Consider the following 21421-nt stretch of genomic DNA (forward strand, 5'->3'; position numbering starts at 1 on the left):
CGACGCATCCATGCATCATTGAGCCATGCGGCCGCGCGGTCTCACTATTTCTCTGTTTGATTTTTGCCTTGTGATTGCATGCATATGTGACGATGAATATTCAAGCAAATGTGTACATTTCTTTCACCACTATATCAGCGTCTACAGTATGCTCTTCTACTAAAACAGGCAGGACAAGGCAATTTAATGAGGACTCATCTTCTATTACTGTCCTAGAAAACAATGGGCACCGAGGATGCACATATAGTTCACTATTATCAAAGGATCAAGGCTGGCACTGCATATATTTGTTTCTTGCGATAGAAAGAAAAAGACCGAATTAATTCTTACAACATGCTCCATGAGAAGTTATGAATGATAAGGTATGTCTTGCCTTCCCAAGAATCAAATACGACATATACAACAATTAATTATACAACAATTAATAAATAGAGCTTTCTATGCAGCTCCGTTTGACGAAAGAAAGAAGAGAAAATATGTTCAGTATTTACCAGGAATTAGGTAAGTTTGAAGGCACTGCAACTGGTCATTTTATGAAGTGGCCTCACTCTCTCCAACACACCGTGATGCGCAAAATACTTCCAAATGCTGCAGTAAACGTTAAAGAAAGTTTGTTCTGTGTATCATCAAAGAGAAGAGAATGGCATACTGAAGCAATTGAGATGTCTCTGAATGTAAGATGGAAATTCAAATTTGCTAGATCCCAATTGCCTCCATCGAGGACAGTGGTATAACATGTGAAGCAAAGAACAGATGAATCACTTAATAACTTCAGGGAGAGCAGGGCAAAGTAAATACAGCTGAATCTATATTATTTACTACTATTATTTTACCAACCGTCTCATCAGAAAGTACATCTATAGTATCAACTACAGTAAGTAACTCAACAATCACGTAAGTAACATGCCTGAATTTAAAATGATAGTGCTTATCTCTTAAAGCTGAAAAAGTTTCTTGAACAAAATATATTGCTATTTTTATGCTCCTTTTGTGATGACAATGGGAAAAACAAAAACATATCATCCTCTTTTATGCTATTTCACCAATAAAATATGAAATGGTAATGACAAAAGGCAGGAATCAAACAAAGTAAATAAATATCTAGCTAAACAATTAGTTTACTACCATACTGGTTTGCGAATTAGAAAGTAACAGTTCAACCTATATGGATTTAGTTATTTCCACAGAAGAATGCAAGAAAAGAAATAATTGCCTGAAGCATGCATGATGTGGTATCAATGTTTACATCTCAAATGTGAAAATGAACAAGTGAATAACAATAAAATAATATGGTATATTGGTCTTACAAAGATGTGCTCCAGTAAAATATATGCTTGGAGAAGTAAATACAATTTTGTGTCTGATTTTCCTTTTAGGGAGGACTGTGCATGATTTATAGCAGTTAATAATCTGCAGGAAAGCTTTTCAGTATTGATCACCATAGCTCTAGGTAAAATGTACACTGACCATTGTCGGGAGAGCCATGAGAATCCAGGTGCCACCTGATATAGTAGATCAAACAATCTACAAACTATGTACTCCCTCTGTAAAGAAATATAAGAACGTTTAGATCACTAAGAAACTAAAGTAGTGATCTAAACGCTCTTATATTTCTTTACGGGGTGAGTACTTCTTAATCAATGTCAACCTAGCTTCGTCCACTGTTTAGCACTTCTTAATCAATGTCAACCTAGTTACATCCACTGTTTAGCAGTTCACTGAAACAATCCAAAGAACAATAGTTAAACAATTGATGTACATATATAGCTGAAGGTAGCACATATATTATTCTGGCTACAGAATCTGATTTGCAGACATTAGACCATTATCATGATACTTGCAATTTCAAGGATCACTTTTTAGCTCGAGAACCATATTTCAACGTGGCGCTCATATTTCTTTGTATGAATACTACAACCAAACTCTAATAATACAAACTATAAATGGTCCACATGAGCTTCATTAGGCAAGCAAGCCAGATGACAAATATTTTTCTCTTCCCTCCTTATTTATTCTTATAGTTTCTTCAACATGAACATACTCTCACGGATCAAGATGCCACAATAACTCCTAAACTGAAAGCCTATCAGTGAGTACCACAAAAGCCAAGCCAACTAACGCTCTATCATATTATATACCACAAAATACGACATTCAAAATAAGATGTTCTAGGCAGTACTTACCAGACAATAAGGGGTGCATTAACCACATCAACGCATGAGATTATATGCTCAGATACAGTATCAGGTATAGCTCAAACAAAGGGCATATTTGGTTGGGAGCCATGCCTCACGGTAGGTGCTCGCTTAGGCTAGCGTTTGTTTCTCTGCCTTAGGTTGGGTTGCCACAGAATCTCGCTGCACTTTTCTTCGCCCGACTTGTGGCGCCGGATTCGTCCGCCAAATCTTCGGCACGCTGCAGGTGGAGGGAAAAGTTGGGTTTCCTCTGCCACCCGTACGATTTTTTTGGGTGCGAACAGGAGCATCTCACCGCTCTCGACTAAAAAACGCGCGAACTGTTGTCTTTTCCCCTCCTCCCGTTCTCCCATGGCACTTTCCTCTTCTCACGCATCTCTCTCCTCACAGATCCTCCTCTCCCCAGATCGCTCTCTTCTCCAAATCTGAAATCCCCTCTCCTTGAAAAATAGTTTTATCTACTAAACCTCTCCAGATTCCCCTCTATTTATTTGCCAAGCCCCTACCCATTCCACTCGAAATCCCCTTCCAGATCCAAGTTCTTGAGCACCATCACTGGTTTGTGATAGTTGCGGAGGTGCACGCTGTGTGGGCTCTGGCCTGGAATCAACCCCACGTATTGCAGCTTCTACTCCACCTCTCTCTTCAAGGTATTGTGTTTCCATCAATCTTCCTTTATCTATGTCACTTCTCCATGTAATCCTTGTAACTCATGGCCACTCATGCCACTGGTCTTTCACCTTTTTATCTATTTGATTTCTCTATCTTACTTCATGATTAGTTGCTCATTTGATCTGGATTTATTAGAGCAGTAGCCATTTGTAGTTGTTGTCACAGTGGAAGAACAAGTTGCAATGTTTATGCCTACAGTGGGACAAAAGTGGGCAAACAGGTCTATAGGTTTCGGGGTTTTCTGATCTAATGAGACGGTTAGTAGGTATTTCCATGCTGTTTTAGATGCACTTGTCAAGCTTTCCAAAGAATCGATATACATGAGAAGCACTGAAATGCATGAAAAGATCACAAGTAACCCAGGCAGGTTTCATCCTTGCTTCAAGGTAAAAATAAAATATATCACTGCACTAATTTTTTAAAGCACACGTGAGCTACATACTCAACTAGTTGAACATCATGCCTTTTCCTAGGGATGCGTAGGGGCCTTGGATGGTACACATATGCCGGCATTTGTGCCTTTACATGTGCAAGACAGATTTAGGGGCTTTAAGTCCATCCCACCTCAAAATGTCTTAGCAGCTGTTGATTTTGACTTGCGATTCATCTATGTGCTTGCTGGGTGGGAGGGGTCTGCCCATGACTCTCTAGTGCTTCAAGATGCTTTAAGTCGTCCCACTAGATTAAAAATACCAGAAGGTAGTATTTCACCTAGCAGCTATTGTGAAGTTATCAAACATCAAATTAGTTCATATCTAACTTTAGGAGGCATTTTCTATTGTAGGAAAATTCTTCTTAGCTGGTGCTGGATGTGCAAGTAGACCTGGAATACTACCGCTGTACCGTGGCGTTCGTTATCACCTAAAAGAATACAGAGGGGATACAAATCCATCAGATTATAAGGAATTATTTAATCACCGCCAATCCTCATGTGGTACAACAGTTGAACGAGCATTTGGGGCCTTGAAGAATCGTTTCAATATCCTTTCAAGTCAGCCATATTTCCCTTTGAAAACGCAAGTGAAGATTGTGGTTGCATGTTGTGCACTTCACAATTGGATCCTAGAGAACGGTATTGACGAGTATGTCCTAGAGAATGGTGATATCCACTCCAAATGTTTTTCGCAGGACCACCACGGTGTTGATGGCTCTCGCTCTCGCTCTCGCTCTCCCACCTCCTCCTCCACCTCCACCTCCGGCCTCCGGCCACGCTCCGGCCACCACAAACCCCCCGGATGGCCCTCAACCTGACCTCACCCTCGCCACCAATTCTCTGGACACGCTCCTCTCCTCTGTTGCGCCTCCTCCATCGCCTTTCTTTGACCTGCCCTATGTCAAAGCCGACCAGGTAGCTCTCCGCTGCTTCCTGGGGTGCGGCAACGCCATGGGCCTGGAGTTTGAGGACGACTGCAGTTACTACCACCGCCTTGACATCACCACCCCAGAACTCCACCTCGCATCACCCCTCTACATCGTCTTCGACTTCTCCAACCGCCACCTCGACGCCATTGTCGTCGCTGCTCTGCTTCAACCTGTTCTTGGCGGCAGTGCTGCTGACTTCTTCGTGGCCATGTGCTCTCCTCTTGTTTTCTGCCTCCATGTTGCCTCATCGCGTGTCGCAGAGATCATCCTCGCCCAAACCAGGGTCCGCCACCACAACTTCGCCTTCTTCTTCACTAGAACCCTGCCCCCGCTTCCACCACCACCCCAGGCCGCTGCGTCTTGCATGTCGCTTGCACACCTGCTTCAAATTCCAGATGATCTGGGTCTTCACTTTGAAGGCGTCGCATGGTCACAACTCCGATCTCCAGTCTCAATTGATCCATGCAACCAGCCACACGGATGCCGCATGTATGCACGTGTCATCCAGTTCCCGTTCGCCCTTAATGCCACCTCAATGGCCCTCATCCTTGCTCATCTATTCGGCGGCTTCCACCACAGCTTCAACATCACGGACGACGGTGACTCATGTTTCTCGTTCACCGTCGCCTCGCAAGAAGTCGCCAAGCTCATCGCCTCCATGGGTGACTTCCACAAGAAGGGCATGCTGATCCGTTTCCCCTAGCGACCACCCTTGGGTGGTGCCCGAGGCTCGATTCCTGGAGATGCCATGCCTCCGTCGTATGTCACCACGTCATCCTCACCGTCAGCGGTCGTCTTTGCATCCTTGCCACCAGCCTCAACAACTCTCGATCTGCCTAAGGTGCGACGACAACGGCCTGGTATTAGCTTCTTTTACCGCATGCTTAATGTTAATCATTTTAGCCAGCTCCCCCCTCACGTGCATTACACTTACCACTCTCATTTATTCTGGATCACTTTCATGCCAATTAGTGTTAGGCCTAATGAAATGCTAGTCGAGTCAGCCCTAAATCACTGTTTTTTGGTCAAACAAGATTTTCTTGCAGTCAAGGTTCATGAGCTTATTTTTAAGTCTGGCATCTCCCGCTCAATCAAATTTCAAATTCTCAAGCATGGGTCCCTTACTTTGAAGGGTTTCGTCTTTTCCTCTTTGACCAGTTAGAACCGACCATTGCTCACTGCAGTCGTTTCCTCCATCTATATAACAATTTTTCTTACTGTCCCCTGCCCCCTCGATCTGCATCCATCCTTGGCCCTTTTGATCAGCAGCACCTGCCTGTCCATGCACCTCACCAGCCATCCCCCACGGTCACGTGCTCGCTGCATGACCGGTTAGCCCTGCATGAACCCCCGGCCCACCCCATGCATAATGATGGCCGTGCGGCGGCCCTAGACAAACCAAATCTTGCAAAAGATCCGTACGTGGTGACTGCTGCTGCGCATGCGCGCGAGGACAACGCGCGAATCCAGGTATCCCCTCTTGTCTCTCTGTCTGTTCCAAATATGGACGCCCCATGCGGTCCAACAACGGCACGACAAGCTCATACAGAGATGTTATGATTGTTGTTCTATATGTTGTCCTACGGACTAAAACCCTCCGGTTTATATAGACACCGGAGAGGGTTAGGGTTACATAGAGTCGGTTACAATGGTAGGAGATCTACATATCCGTATCGCCAAGCTTGCCTTCCACGTCAAGGAAAGTCCCTTCCGGACACGGGACGAAGTCTTCAATCTTGTATCTTCATAGTCCAGGAGTCCGGCTGAAGGTATAGTCCGTCCATCCGGACACCCCCTAATCCAGGACTCCCTCAGGGGGCAATCCCGCCTATTCCTCGGCGGCAGACAGCCGCCCCATGAGACGATGTGAATGGCGAGGGAGAGGATGGCGGGGAAGCATCGTCGGGCCAACTGTTTTTCTCCTCTTGCAGTTGGGTTCGGTTGACGAAGACTCCACCGGCTCGCTCTGGCACGACACCCTCACAAACAGCACCCTGTAGATGCTCGATCCTTCAATCTCTGGTGGATGCTCCATCTGGGATCGATACTCCCACCACCGCTCCCTCACGACCGGATTCCGTGAATCTGTTTGCTCCATGGCCCAGAGGAGCAGCTCTATGTAGTCCCGCGCGACTCCCTCCGGGAGTATCGCTGCCTTTTTGCTATGTTGCAGATATTTGGCCATGGATGTCGCCGTCACCGCTAGTTGGTCCTTGTTGTCAAACCAAGACTGTATCTCCAACATCCTAGCTAGCTTCATAGGGTCGCCGTCTATGATCCTCACGTAATGGTTGTACTCCTTCATCGATCTACTTCTCCATAGCACCTTCACTCGCCGACGGTGGTTTTTGAATGGAAGAGGAGAGGAGCAGCGCTGGTTTTGGTTTAGAACATGAGAGGAGCGACGCTGGTTTTGGATTGAGAGGAGAGGAGGGGCGGTGGTTTTGAAATGGAAGAGGAGAGGAGCGGTGCTGGATTTACATTGGAACAGGAGAGGAGCGGCGGTGGTTTAAGAGGAGAAGAGCGGAAGAGCGGCGCTGGTCTTGGAAGTATTTTTTTGTTTTGCGTACTTTGGGTCAAAGTTTGACCACGTACTGTATTTGACAAGCAAAATGTGAATGCATATCACCAAAAATTGTATCGTTTGGTTCGTATCTGAATGTACTTTCAAATTATATTATTTTTGCAACGTATAACATATATTTTATTCGCGAAAATCATGGTCAATTATGACCCAGAATAAAAGGGAGACTAGTTAATGTGGGGTCGCTTTCTTAATTGAAGGGTAAATTGATTTTGATCCAGTCACAGCGCGCCGGCCCTCTCGTCCAATCCTAAATCGCTGCCGCACGCTCCTCTTCCTCTTCTCCATTGCAAAACCACCTCCTCTCCTCTCCATCATCTCCATTCCAAAACCACCGTCTTGCCTCTCCCCCTTCTCCATTGCAAAACCACCTCCTCTCTCCTCGGATGAGGATCTATGGAGGGGATGCAGCAGCGAATCAGGCAGATCGCCGGCGGCGACCAGGCAAAGTTAGCCAGGTTGAAGGAGATCCTTACTTGGTTTGACAATGAGTGGGTGATTTCGAGGACAGTGAGGGCCATGTGGCAATGTATGCGAAAGAGCGAGACGACGGCGATGTACTCCTCGACGGCAGTCACGCCGCAGTCCTTCGAGTTCATTGAGTATCTCCTCTGGGCGATGGAGCAGACAGATTCGCCCGAGGCGAAAGTAAGGTGGAGGTGGTGGGCGTACAGGTCGAAGGTCGAGCACCCAGAGGATAACGAATCGATCGAGTACGGTGTGCCATTCGTGAGGGTGCAGAGCCAGCCGGAGCCATAGGAGTATTCCTTCTCCCACCGCAAGAGGAGGCCGGATGACGCGACATCGCTTCCCCGCCGTTCTCCACGGTTCCCTTGATGCTCGCCTCGTTTCAACGGCGTCAGTAGGGTTTAAGGTAAGCTTTGCACTAACCTAATCTTACATCTGCTCATGCTTACAATCAGTGTGACAACTAATAAAAAGCATGCTTACAATCAGACACCGAGTACTACGCCAATCACCCTAAAATAGCTCTGGACCTTTGGGTCAAAGTTGTGACACTGTGTACAAATAAATAAAAATAGATTGGTGCTTCTTTCAGAAAAGAGTACACCCCTAGAAAACTGCCAATATAAGCTATTAGTATTTTTTAAGTCTAAGCTACTAGTATTTGGTTAGAGGATTTGCTACCGAGAAAGATCCGTCCACAGTGAGTGCCACACATCCCACTGATGGTGGTGTATGCCAATGCTTAGATGGAGCAGGGTTGGTGTCGGTAATTTTTACTTGGCACCTCGCACTCTGCATATATGTCGGTTCCATCCGTACATTTGTGCAGTTCCACCAAAATGCAACTGAATAACCCTGTTTGCACAGATAATGAAAAGGCGTGATTAGATTATAGTGGCACTAGTTGATGAAACATACACTAATAAACAGAAGAAAATAGCACATCATACTGGAAATCAACCCAAGTCTCCCCGATACACCTTCTGCCAGTGATGAACATCAGTTTACAACGGTAGTACAAGGAGGGGCCTTGAGACATTCAAATCTCTATTTTTGTGCAGATCAACTAAAATTAAGCACCCCAGTTTGCAGAAACACTTAAACATTAACAATGGGACTAGTTGATGAAACATACATTAACAAAGAGAAGCACTTTCTTTATCTACATTGGAAATGAAATGATAGAGAGGACACTCGCTCTATTTTAACTGCATTATTACTTCATTTTATCAGTGACACTAGGGTCGAGCAGGTGGCAAATGAGGTGTACCGTGCGTCGCAAGGATGAAGCCCGGGGGTGCTTAGACTGGGATGCTGAAGCTGGCTCTTTCAGTCCCTATCTTCCCCCTGATGTTTCTATGGTAGCATTTGGGTTGTAATGCAAACTTGGTCGAGCTGGTGTTGCGTCCCCCTACCTGCCTAGCTTATGTGGCAAACTTGTCTCCTGCTAGTACTCAGTTCGTTCTAGTAGTAGTTGCATAATTGCCGGTTTACACTGAGATGTTGTCGGATAATGGTTCTCTAGGGTTGGGTTTCTTTAATGAAATCGGAGGGAACCCCCTGTTTCGATATATTAAAAAAACAGTGGCACAAGCGGTGCCAAAACATTGCCTCAAATTAATAGTGCCACTAGATTAAGGTGCAAAATAATAACATTACTGCTTTATCATGGCAGTACCAAAATAGTAGCACAAGAGCAGGATCAACATGCAGGATCTTTGGCAAACGGCCTGACCAAAAAGGAACATACCTCGTGATGGGAATCATATCTGCAGTCAACGCCATCGTAGAAGGGATGACACCAGTCACCAACATGGATGATTCAATTCATGGGACCTTTTGGTGCAGTTCACCTAAAATGAAGCAATGTCCCATGAGCTAGCAGCTTCTCTTCTTCTTTTTTTAAGAAAAGGGCTCCAGCCCCGGTTCCATTTCCATCAGAAAACGAAACCCACAGAGCTTCTTATTCATTTTTTGCCATAAAATTGAGCAACATCAAGGTTGGTCATGAAGCTCCTGGAGAGTAGGCAGACCAGGACAGTTGCATCTCTAATGAAAAGAAGCAACTTATCTTAATGGGAAATTTAGCAGGACATGAAAAAGGTGCCATTGATTCATATTACTGGAGGCATTACATTGAAAACAACATTGACTTAACGTGTCCTTACTTTTAACAGTGCGACTGCTACATTTTACCAGTGGCATTACATAAGAGTGGCTCGGGGCAACAAACATCAAAATAGGATATCTGGGTTGGTCCCATTTTTGTTCGGTATATAGCCACCTTATACTGTGTGAGGCTAGCAAATCTAGTGCTGGACTTACTCTGTTGACTTGTCCCCCAGTCCCCACTTTCTTTCCTTTTTAACCAATAGATCGGGTTTATATTGAGTTTGTACTGCATTCCCTTTATTTCCCCATTAGACCTACAGACCAATTGGATAGCCAGTCTCTGCTACTTTTCGCACCCATTATTTCCTCTTTCGACCAAGTCCTAGATTCAGGTAACAAATCTTCCCCCACCCCACCCCCTTTCTTTCTTGTTTGAACCAAGTACTACTAGATTCGAGTGCATGAACTAGTTTTACCTCTTAACAGTAAAAAAATAGGTGGTTTACGAACAGCCGATCAATCCTATCTACATGAGGGGGCCTGAGAAATAGTAAAAGATACAAATGCAGCGACGTCAGGAGCTCGGGAAGTAGAGCAAGGCCAGTTTCGAAGGAATTTATACCTGAGGGTCGTCGGGATGTCGCTAGGTGGGCAGAGGGAGGCCAGATCTGCCCACACTACGACAACGAGGAAGAAGGGGTGGGAGGCCCTCCCTCACCAGCGATGCTTGGGAGAGAACGGCAAGGCACGCTGATCGGGACGCGCCGGCAGTGGGTAAGAGCCGTTGTCAAGGATGACCGCGTGAACGTTGCACCTTCTCACCTTCCCCGGCGGAGAGGATCCGACTGGATTTGTGACCAGCGGTGAGCAGAGAGAGAGAGAGAGAGAGAGAGAGTGTGGCCACCACTATCGTGTTTAGATCTGGAGAGGACGAGACAGTGTGAAGAGAGCAACACTAGCAAGCAAGCGCAGAGGCTCCTGCCTATATAGTGGAGTACTAGTTTTCTTTTGTCTACCGGCCGGAGCCGGCTTGACCTCGGCAATGACTGTCGAGAAGTCTTCATGCACGTGCCCCGGAGGCGCAATTGTCATCATTTTGATCTGAAGCACCGGATTATAACATATAACACGAAAAATGCCACGTGACAAGAAATCATAGCCTCACTGCACAAAGGAGACAAGATGAATCCCGACGGACAAACTAGACGAGGATCAAAGCTCAAATTAAAGATAAACTCGTAGAAAAGGGGTCCGTCGATAGATGTCCTAATTAACATAGCCGGCATGACCTAGATGGCAGCCGAGTAGTCTTCGTGCATGTGCCCCCAATGACTAGCCCAACTGAGTTGTCGCTGTTTAACCCTCGCAGTGATTCGAAGCACATGACACCTAATTTTGCGAGATGACAAGAAACCTTTTTTTAGATTTCTCACCAGAACTACAGTCCTGCATAACATAGCCTGCATAATATGTAGACGATAGCCAATCCAGGCGTGTCTGCTGGAGTCTGGTCGCATGCATGGATGAACTGATCTTCCGTGTCTTGCAGGGATCGTCCAGGTACCAACGTATGTACTTCTATTAACTCACCCGACTTGCGGGGCCGGGAGTGTGCCTATGGTCGGTTCTCAATTGCGGTCCCACATGTGTGTGCAAACACAATATGACGCGCGTTCCATTCGGAGAGCGCCATGCCAGACCGACCGACCGTTTGGGGTGCGACGCGAACGCGACGGGCGTGCTGTATACTCCGTACATGTGTACCGCCGTTTTCTTGAGGCTTTGCTCCATGGCGCAATCCATGGATACAAAATTAGTATACTGTACTACTCCCTTCGTTCCTAAATATTTGTCTACATACGGAGAAAAATGAGTGAATCTACACTCTAAAATATGTCTACATACATCCGTGTGTGGTAGTCCATTAGAAATGTCTAGAAAGACAAATATTTAGGAACAGAGGGAGTATTTAAAAGTCGAGGGCGGGGCTTTTCCCGCGCAGTAGGGGGGGCAGTTCCGCCTAGTCGGTTCAACAGAGACGCAAGAAGATGAGGGAGTAGGCTGCTGCAAACGTAGGGCTGTGTGATTTAACAGTGAGTTACTTCTGGACAGGTGGGGCCTGATAACCCACAAGTATAGGGGATCAATTGTAGCCTCTTTCGATAAGTAAGAGTGTCGAACCCAACGAGGAGCTAAAGGTAGAACAAATATTCCCTCAAGTTCTATCGACCACTGATACAACTCTATGCACACTTGACGTTCGCTTTACCGGAAACAAGTATGAAACTAGAAGTACTTTGTAGGTGTTGTTGGATAGGTATGCAAGATAATAAAGAGCAAGTAAATATAAAGTAGGGGCTGTTTAGATGAAGACACAACTAAATTAGTTTTAGTAAAGAGCTTTTGTCAACGAGAAGGTTATTTGTCCCTAGGCAATCGATAACTAGACCGGTAATCATTATTGCAATTTTATTTGAGGGAGATGCATAAGCTAACATACTTTCTCTACTTGGATCATATGCACTTATGATTGGAACTCTAGCAAGCATCCGCAACTACTAAAGATTCATTAAGGTAAAACCCAACCATAGCATTAAAGCATCAAGTCCCCTTTATGCCATACGCAAACAACCTACTTACTCGGGTCTGTCCTTCTGTCACTCACACCACCCACCATAAGCAAATCATAAACATATTGCAAACCCTACAACGGGAATCCCTCACGCTCACGCGACACGGAGAGCACCATAGGACAGCACCAATAATAAAACATACAACTCAAACCAATCACGATCATCAAATAGCCATTAGGACAAAACAGATCTACTCAAACATCATAGGATAGCCATACATCATTGGGAAATAATATATAGCGTTGAGCACCATGTTTAAGTAGAGATTACAGCGGGTAAGAGAGAGGTTAGACCGCTGCATAGAGGGGGGAAGAGTTGGTGATGATGGCGGTGAAGTTGTTGGTGAAGATCGCGGTGATAATGATGGCCCCTGGTGGCACTCCGGTGCCACCGGAAGCGAGGGGGAGAGAGCCCCCCTCCTCCTCCTTCTTCTTCTTCTTCTTCTTCTTCTTCCTTGACCTCCTCCCTAGATGGGAGAAGGGTTTCCCCTCTGGTCCATGGCCTCCATGGCACGGGAGGGGCGAGAGCCCCTCCGAGATTGGATCTATCTCTCTGTCTCTCTCTGTTTCTGCGTTCTCAGATTCTTCCCTTTCACCATTTCTTATATTCCCGGAGATCCGTAACTCCGATTGGGCTGAAATTTTAACACGATCTCTATCCGGAAATTAGCTTTCTTGCGGCGAAAGAAGGGCTCCAACCGCCTTACGGGGTGTCCACGAGGGTCAGGGGCGCGCCTGACACCCTGGGGCACGCCCCCTACCTCGTGGGCCCCTCGAGCATCGTCTCGCGTGGATTCTTCTTCCCAAAAATCATATATATTCCAAAAAAAAATCTCCGTCAGTTTTTGTTCCGTTTGGACTCCGTTTGATATGGATATTCTGCAAAACAAAAACATGCAACAAACAGGAACTGGCACTGGGCACTGGATCAATATGTTAGTCCCAAAAATAGTATAAAAAGTTGCCAAAAAGTATATGAAAGTTGAATAATATTGGCATGGAACAATAAAAAATTATAGATACGACGGAGACGTATCAGCATCCCCAAGCTTAATTCCTGCTCGACCTCGAGTAGGTAAATCATAAAAAAGATAATTTTTGATGTGGAATGCTACCTAGCATAATCTTGATCATATGTCTAATCATGGCATGAATATTAAGATACGAGTGATTCAAAGCAATAATCTATCCTTTGACATAAAAACAATAATACTTCAAGCATACCAACCAAGCAATTATGTCTTATTGAAATAACATAGCCAAAGAAAGCTCATCCCTACAAAATCATATAGTCTGGCTATGCTCCATCTTCACCACACAAAGCATTCACATCATGCACAACCCCGATGACAAGCCAAGCAATTGTTTCATACTTTTGACGTTCTCAAACCCTTTCAACTTTCATGCAATACATGAGCGTGAGCCATGGACATAGCACTATAGGTGGAATAGAATATGATGGTGGAGAAGACAAAAAGGAGAAGATAGTCTCACATCAACTAGGCGTATCAACGGGCTATGGAGATGCCCATCAATAGATATCAATGTGAGTGAGTAGGGATTGCCATGCAACTGATGCACTAGAGCTATAAGTATATGAAACCTCAAACTGAAACTAAGTGGGTGTGCATCCAACTTGCTTGCTCATGAAGACCTAGGGCATTTGAGGAAGCCCATCGTTGGAATATACAAGCCAAGTTCTATAATGAAAATTCACACTAGTATATGAAAGTGATAACTCAAGAGACTCTCTATATGAAGAACATGTTGCTACTTTGAAGCACAAGTGTGGAAAAATGATAGTAGCATTGTCCCTTTTTTTTATTTGGCCTTTCTTTTTTTATTTGGCCTTTCTTTTCTTTTTTTATTTGGCCTTCCTTTTTTATTTGGCCTTTTTTTGGGACAATGCTCTATTAATGATGATCATCACACTTTTATTTACTTACAACTCGGTACTAGAACAAAGATATGACTCTATATGAATGCCTCCGGCGGTGTGCCGGGATGTGCAATAATCTAGCGTAGCAATGACATCAAAAAACGGACAAGCCATGAAAACATCATGCTAGCTATCTTATGATCATGCAAAGCAATATGACAATGATGCTCAAGTCATGTATATGATGATGATGGAAGTTGCATGGCAATATATCTCGGAATGACTATGGAAATGCCATAATAGGTAGGTATGGTGGCTGTTTTGAGGAAGGTATATGGTGGGTTTATGGTACCGGCGAAAGTTGCGCGATACTAGAGAGGCTAGCAATGGTGGAAGGGTGAGAGTGCGTACAATCCATGGACTTAACATTAGTCATAAAGAACTCACATACTTATTGCAAAAATCTATTAGTCATCGAAACAAAGTACTACGCGCATGCTCCTAGGGGGATAGATTGGTAGGAAAAGACCATCGCTCGTCCCCGACCGCCACTCATAAGGAAGACAATCAATAAATACCTCATGCTCCGACTCATAACGGTTCACCATACGTGCATGCTAGGGGACTTGCAAACCTCAACACAAGTATTTCTCAATTTCACAATTACTCGACTAGCATGACTCTAATATCACCACCTTTATATATCAAAACTATTGCAAGGAATCAAACATATCATATTCAGTGATCTACAAGTTTATGTAGGATTTTATGACTAACCATGTGAATGACCAGTTCCTGTCATCTCTCTAAATAGATATAAGTGAAGCAAGAGAGTTTAATTCTTTCTACAAAAGATATGCCCATGCTCTAACAAATATAAGTGAAGCAAAAGAGCATTCTACAAATGGCGGTTTTCTAAGTGAAGAGAAACAGGCAATCCAAACTTCAAATGATATAAGTGAAGCACATGAAGCATTCTATAAAGCCATACTCAAAAGATATAAGTGAAGTGCAATGAGCATTCTATAAATCAACCAAGGACTATCTCATAACAGCATGGTGCATAAAAAGAAAAATAAAAACCTAAATGCAAAAGACGCTCCAAGACTTGCACATATCGCATGAACGAAACGAATCTGAAAACATACCGATATTTGTTGAAGAAAGAGGGGATGCCTCCCCAGCATCCCCAAGCTTAGACGCTTGAGTCTCCTTGAATATTTACTTGGGGTGCCTCGGGCATCCCCAAGCCTGAGCTCTTGCCTCTCTTCCTTCTTCTCACATCGAGACCTTCTCGATCATCGAACACTTCATCCACACAAAACTTCAACAGAAAACTCGGTAAGATCCGTTAGTATAATAAAGCAAATCACTACTCTAAGTACTTCCGGGTTGTCTCCCTGGCAGCGCTTTCTTTAAAGCCATTAAGCTAGGCATATAGTGCTCAAGTAGTGAATCCACCCGGATCCCAAGGTATATCAAAGCCAATTTTAATTAACAATGATTTGTAATTTAGTAGTGAGCACAAAGTAACATATATCAAGCAATCACTACTGGAAACAGGGAATTTGCCATCAACCAGCTCTTTGCCATCTGCCAGCTGATGGCAAAGAACGTCTTTGCCATCTGCTTATAAAAAACAGGTGGCAAAGAACTGACAGACGGCAAAGAACATGATTGCCATCAGCCAATTCTTTGTCATCTGCTAGTGGATGGCAAATAATCTTTGCCATCTGCCAGCAGATGGCAAAGAGGTTGGCAAATCCTATGGCCGTCAAAAGTGTAACGGCGTACCAGCCCCACCTCTTTGCCATCTGCCAGCAGACGGCAAAGAGATGGGGTTATTTTTTTCCAGGTAAAAAAAACTGTGGGGTTATCCCCTCCCTCTCTCCCCACCCATCCAGGTAAAAAAAAACTTCGCATCTCATCCACATTGTCCCCATCGATGGCGCTCTAGGCTCGCCCGCCGCCACCCTGTCGCCAGCCCCGTCGCTCCCCCGCCCTATCGCCGGCCGCGTCACTCCCCGCCCCGTCACCGTCGCTCCCCCGCCCCGTCGCCGGCCCTTCCCTGCCCCGTCGCCGGCCCTCCCCCGCCACCCTATCGCCGGCTCCGTCGCTCCCTGCTGCAGGCGACGACGCCGCCGCCATGTCCAAGTCGGGAGCCCTGGATCTCGCGTCGGGCCTTGGCGGGAAGATCGACAAGGAACAAGTCAAATTGGCGGGAAGCTCGGGATGTTTTCCGGCAAACGCCGGCAACGCGCGCAGTAACTGCAGTGTGCGGGGCGGTTACGGGGCTATCTCCTACCTCCCGTTTGTGGATCCTCCATTGTTGAGCTCAACCAAGTGGCGGCCATACATCCGGCGACCGGCGACAGGCGCGACTTGGAGCTCGGGCGACATGGAGTCTTTTGACGCAGCTAATTAATAGGTACATATCTGCTCTGTCCTTGATGCCCATTAGTGGCCATTTAGTTCTAGGGTTTGTACAAAGATCTGATTTTTTTCCTGCTGGCTAATTGTGCAAGAAGTAGAACTCTGCTAGAGGATGTTCGCCGGGATGGAGCCTCTTCATTAACCGGTGGCGACGCCGCCGGTGTGCGAGTTGCCGGCCAGGATAGCATCAAGTGCAGACGGGCAGGTCTGCACAGAGGGCGTTGGTCGAGAAGCAGGAAGTGCAGACAAGGGCCAAGCTTCAGAGCAGTCGATTGAGCAGGTGGATCCGAAAACACCTTGGTGGACGCAAAGGTATGCTCTTAGTCAGTGGCTCAGTGCCTTGCCTATATGATTAAATCTAGAATATAGACATACATTCAGGAAAAAATAATACTAGAATCAGATTTGACTGTATGGTGATAGTTCACTGTATGTACATAGCCCCTGTCAGTAAATGATTTTTTCTACAAACTACTTAGAACCTGAATATGCTCTTCGTCAGTGCGTTGCAATTATGATTAAATCTAGATTGTAGAGATGCATTCAGTGGAAAAAAAGATTAGACTCAGATTTGACTGTATGGCCATAGTTGACTGCATGTACATATCCTTGTCGCGCTAGGCAGAGACCCATGGAAAAAAAGATGCATTCAGTTAATGATTTTGTCCATAAACTACTTAGAACCTGCCTACATATGCAATGACAAATCCATAGTCTTGAACTCGTTGTGATCTGCTGCGACACATACACCCATTTTAATTGTCAAACTATAAAAAGGGGATTTGATTATGTGGATATGTTTTCATGGCATTGCAGAGTGCGTGTTGGGGCTGCCGCACTAGGCAGAGCCCCAAGCCCTGATAGGATTTCACCACTAGAGAGAGCAATTCGGTGTTTTGCAGAGGAGCCTGGCGAGATTGTCATTGTACCGAAGATAGGCACGAGTTTTGACACTCTTGGTGAGGCATATGATTTCTACAATCTGTACTATTGGGAAAAAGGTTTTGGCATCAGATATGGAAAGAGCAGACTAAATGTGAACCGAACAAAATGCATGTGAGAGATCGTGTGCGGCTGCGCGGTACTGTTAATTTGAAGCTCTTCCTGTAGTTAGTTACTTGCCTGTCTGAAATTGGTGTTAGAAAAATCTGAATTTTATTGATTGAAATTTTTACAAGGAAAACCAATAGTTGAGAACACTCGATCGTGTCGCTGCCATGGTCACCGGCCTCTGCGTTCTGTTGCGCCTGCAACGTTGATGAAAGGTGAAGGAGATGGAAATTTCAGAGAGGAAAACGTAAAAAATATTTAGGCATGACTTTACCACTACAAAAATGTTCAGTCACTGCCCTCGTGCCAATTCTTGTGTGCTTTATCCATGAAACAGTCCATGCTTCCCCAAAATTCATGCATTTGAAGCTTCGAACTGAGGCTTAGTTCATTTAGGGAAATGAATTGTAGACGTATTTTTAAATTTATGTTTAGTACTAGAATTTTGTGAGTGTGAAGTGGCTGAACTGATGTTTCAAATTCATAATCTTCATTGCAAGTACATGAACTGATGTTTTTTCCCGCATATTGCTCAATTTATACTATGTCTTTAATTTACTAGATGAACTGCACACCTCAACGCAGCACTAATGCAAAGATTCTGCATCTTGGTCGGCTCCTCGCGGCGGGGCTTGTGTCTGGTGCTTGCGACAGTGGCAGAGCAGTGCCCGCGAGCGCGGCGCAAGCAGTGGCCCCTGCTATGTGGGCTGATGCAAGCGCGGCGCAAGCACTTCAAGTCTGACAATGTCCACTCTACAAGGTACATAGGCACGCGTGCAAAGATCTAACATCTTCATCGACTAGTACTAAGGTATGTGTTTTCTTCTGCCCGTGTGATGTGGTGATTATTTGTTCTGCATATGTTTGTATATGTTAGTCAGTATTTGGGAGATATGAGATGGTTTGCCAGATAAGAAATAGAACAAGAACAAGCAGGAGCTTTAGTTGGGCCATGTCATTGTGAACTTGGAGCACAAAAATGTATAGGAAGTGGTCGTCGTAAAACCGGGTGCTTAAGATCTACTGAACTATAACATTTTTTTTAGTCTTAAGTAAAGCAATTACTTTCTGGGTCATATTTAATTTGTCTATGTTAATAATTTCTTGCGTGAATAGATGGGCCAAGCCAAGCAGGCCATCAACCAACTACTCGTGCTTTGCTTTATTTTATTTTATTTTATTATTTGTGTTCTTAATCTTGGTTTTCACTGGTGTGTGCTATGTCCTCTCAGGTTAGATTTGAATTTGTTGTCATAGAAAAAATATTTCTATCGCCTTTAATAATATAGGTAATCCAGTTATGTATGCAAGATCCTCAGTGAGGATTATTTTTTTCTGAATCACTTATCCCTGAGCAGCATCTGCATCCTTCTGCCTTAGCCTGCTCAATTTTTCCCACTATACAATTTTGTTTTTTGTTTGCCAACATATTCGAACGAAGGTGTCTCCATGTCAAGCATGCATCCATTGAAATTTGGTGTTAACCAATTTTTGGAGGATTGCATCAATGTTTCTCCATAGGATGTTTATCTTTTCGGTCTTTTGCTAATGACAATGTTTGGTGTGCCAGTGCCCAGTTGTGTATATTCTTGGACCTTTTACATTTGATATCAACAATTCAAAAGTTAACATGGATCTAGCCATCTAGGTGAACTTCCATTTAATGTTATCAATTTTCTTGCAGCGAACTTGAATGTTTTTGTTACTTTTGCTTGTACTTGATATCTTCCAGAGGCTAATGTGTTGTGGAGTTTAGCTCTCAATATGGTGCCCGTATTTTTACGGTTAAGGCAAGAGCTCTGCCAATTCATTGAAGTTGAGGGAAACTGTATCATTGTTGTCAGTGCACATTCAGAGATGTATGAGTGGTTCCCAGCTTTGCTGATGTCTTCCTTCGAGCTTAATAAAATTGTGTTGCGTACTTTTGGTTTGTGAGTTTTTTTGGCATTATGGTGTTGCTGAGTTTAATTGGGGTGGCTATTTTTAGTAGCTTCTAATTTCAAAATCCATGTAGCCCAACCGTGCAGGAGCCACACAAAGCTGCATGGTGCTTTTGCTTTCTGAGTTAGTCGAACTAGTAAATGCAGTACTGGTGAAGATTTGTAGGTCCAACCGGTAGCTAACACTTATTGGCTCATAAGCTCCGTTAGCTCAGAATCTAACCGAAGACGGCTCATTCCATCCATGGGCTTCTGATCCATTTAAACGGTAACTGGCAGAGTTACCTGGACGCTATGTGATGTGTGGGCCACAATCTGTTAAAAAATACTGCAATAGCACAGTACGACTTTACCAGGACCTACATGTTGCACGGATCACGATATAACCTAGTGGTGCAGATTCCGGGCTCACTGCAGCTCGAGCTCACATAAGCACTTTCGTGTAGATACTTCCAATTTTGAATCTCTGACTTACTAAAGAAATATAATTTATTACCAACATAATACTCCCTCTGTTTTTATATACTCTGCATATTAGCTTTGGTCAAAGTCAAACTATGTAAACTATGATCTAGTTTCTAGACAAATATGTTAACATATACAATAAAAAATCAATACAATTAGATTCATTATTGAATATACTTTCACATCATATAGATTTGTTATTGTAAATGTTCATATTTTTCCTATAAACTTGGTCAAACTCTAAAATGACATAATATGCTTAAGAAATGACATATTTTAGCTCCTAAATGACTTCACATGCTTAGCTAGCTCCAAAATGACATAATAACCTTACTTAGCTCTAGAATGACCTTAGCATGTTTTACACCAAAATGACTTAGTATGCTTAGCTAGCTCAAAAATGACATAATAACCATACTTAGCTCCAAAATGACCTATTTTATAGATATAAGTTGCATCATAATAATCTTCACATTTTAGTTGCATCATAATAATCTTCTTCTTCTAGACTTCTTCTTCTAACTTTCTTCTTTCCCATTTTACAGATTTGCTTAAGATCACGTAAGCTTGGGTTGATGGAGTGCTTGTATTTAGTTTTTGTTTTGACCTTGTGAAACTTGCTACCTATGGATGAAACTGTGTAATATTGATGAAACTATGTATATGTACGGATGAAACTTGCTACTATTGGTAACATGTGTTGGATATATATGTGTTCATGACTATTGGTAATATGTGTTGAATATGCTATATTGGTCATATAAATATATTTGTGTTTGATTTTCTGTGAAAATGAATTGATATAAGAAAAAACAAAATTAAATAGGGCAATATAGTCACTTTGCCATCTGCTGGCAGATGGCAAAGAGCTTTGCCATCAGCTGGCAGATGGCAAAGAGGCCACGTGTCATCTACATGTAAAATTTGGGCTGGCCTATTTGGGCTCTTTGCCATCTGCCAGCAGATGGCAAAGCTCTTTGCCATCTGCTGGCAGACGACAAAGCATGCAGCCTTTGCCATCTGCTGGCAGACGGCAAAGAGCCTGCAGCCTTTGCCATCTACTGGCAGCTGGCAAAGTATGCCGTTAGCCATCTAACGGGGCTAACCCCGTTAAGAGGCTTTGCCATCTGCCAGCTGATGGCAAAGGCACAGGCTCTTTGCCATCAGCCAGCAGACGGCAAAGAAGCCTTTACCAGCAGGGTTTCAGACAAACTGTTTATCATCTGCTGGCAGATGGCAAAGCCTTTGCCATCCGCCAACCATGCCTTTGCCATCTGCCAAAGTGCCAGATTCCAGTAGTGAATGACGAAGTCTAACTCTTTTCCTATGCATCGGCATGTCATAAAAGAACAATTCATGCACACATAGTAAAGGCCAATGCATAGTATAAACAGTTTCTTGCAATTTTATCGTATTGGAAACATAGAGAGGTGGAGATATAGTTCCTCTCTCATAATAATTGCAAGTAGGAGCAGCAGGCACATGCATATTATATTCATCGAAATCATCATGTGCAATGGTAAAAGTCAACCCATCAATGTAATCCTTAATAAGTGCAAACTTCTCTGATATTGTGTAATCGGGAGAATTCAAAAAGATAATAGGACTATCATGCGTGGGTGCAATAGC

The 21421-nt window shown here is 44.1% G+C and overlaps 1 protein-coding gene across 1 annotated transcript; it reads left to right on the top strand.

Moving 5' to 3' along the window:
* Positions 1–2371: 2371 nt before the first annotated feature.
* Positions 2372–8504, top strand: LOC125522846 (uncharacterized). The gene is made up of 2 exons (XM_087535114.1): positions 2372–2845; positions 3652–8504. Exon 2 carries the CDS (start codon positions 3964–3966, stop codon positions 4930–4932), a length of 969 nt encoding a protein of 322 aa, XP_087391240.1. The 5' UTR covers positions 2372–2845; positions 3652–3963; the 3' UTR covers positions 4933–8504.
* Positions 8505–21421: the final 12917 nt, after the last annotated feature.

Source organism: Triticum urartu, chromosome 7A, assembly GCF_056163025.1.
Source record: "Triticum urartu cultivar PI428250 chromosome 7A, HENAU_Tu73, whole genome shotgun sequence".
NCBI classification, from domain to species: domain Eukaryota; kingdom Viridiplantae; phylum Streptophyta; class Magnoliopsida; order Poales; family Poaceae; genus Triticum; species Triticum urartu.

Bases quoted from the DNA above. Each gene is read 5' to 3' on its own strand.
- LOC125522846 (XM_087535114.1), top strand. From the start codon at position 3,964: ATGGTGATATCCACTCCAAATGTTTTTCGCAGGACCACCACGGTGTTG.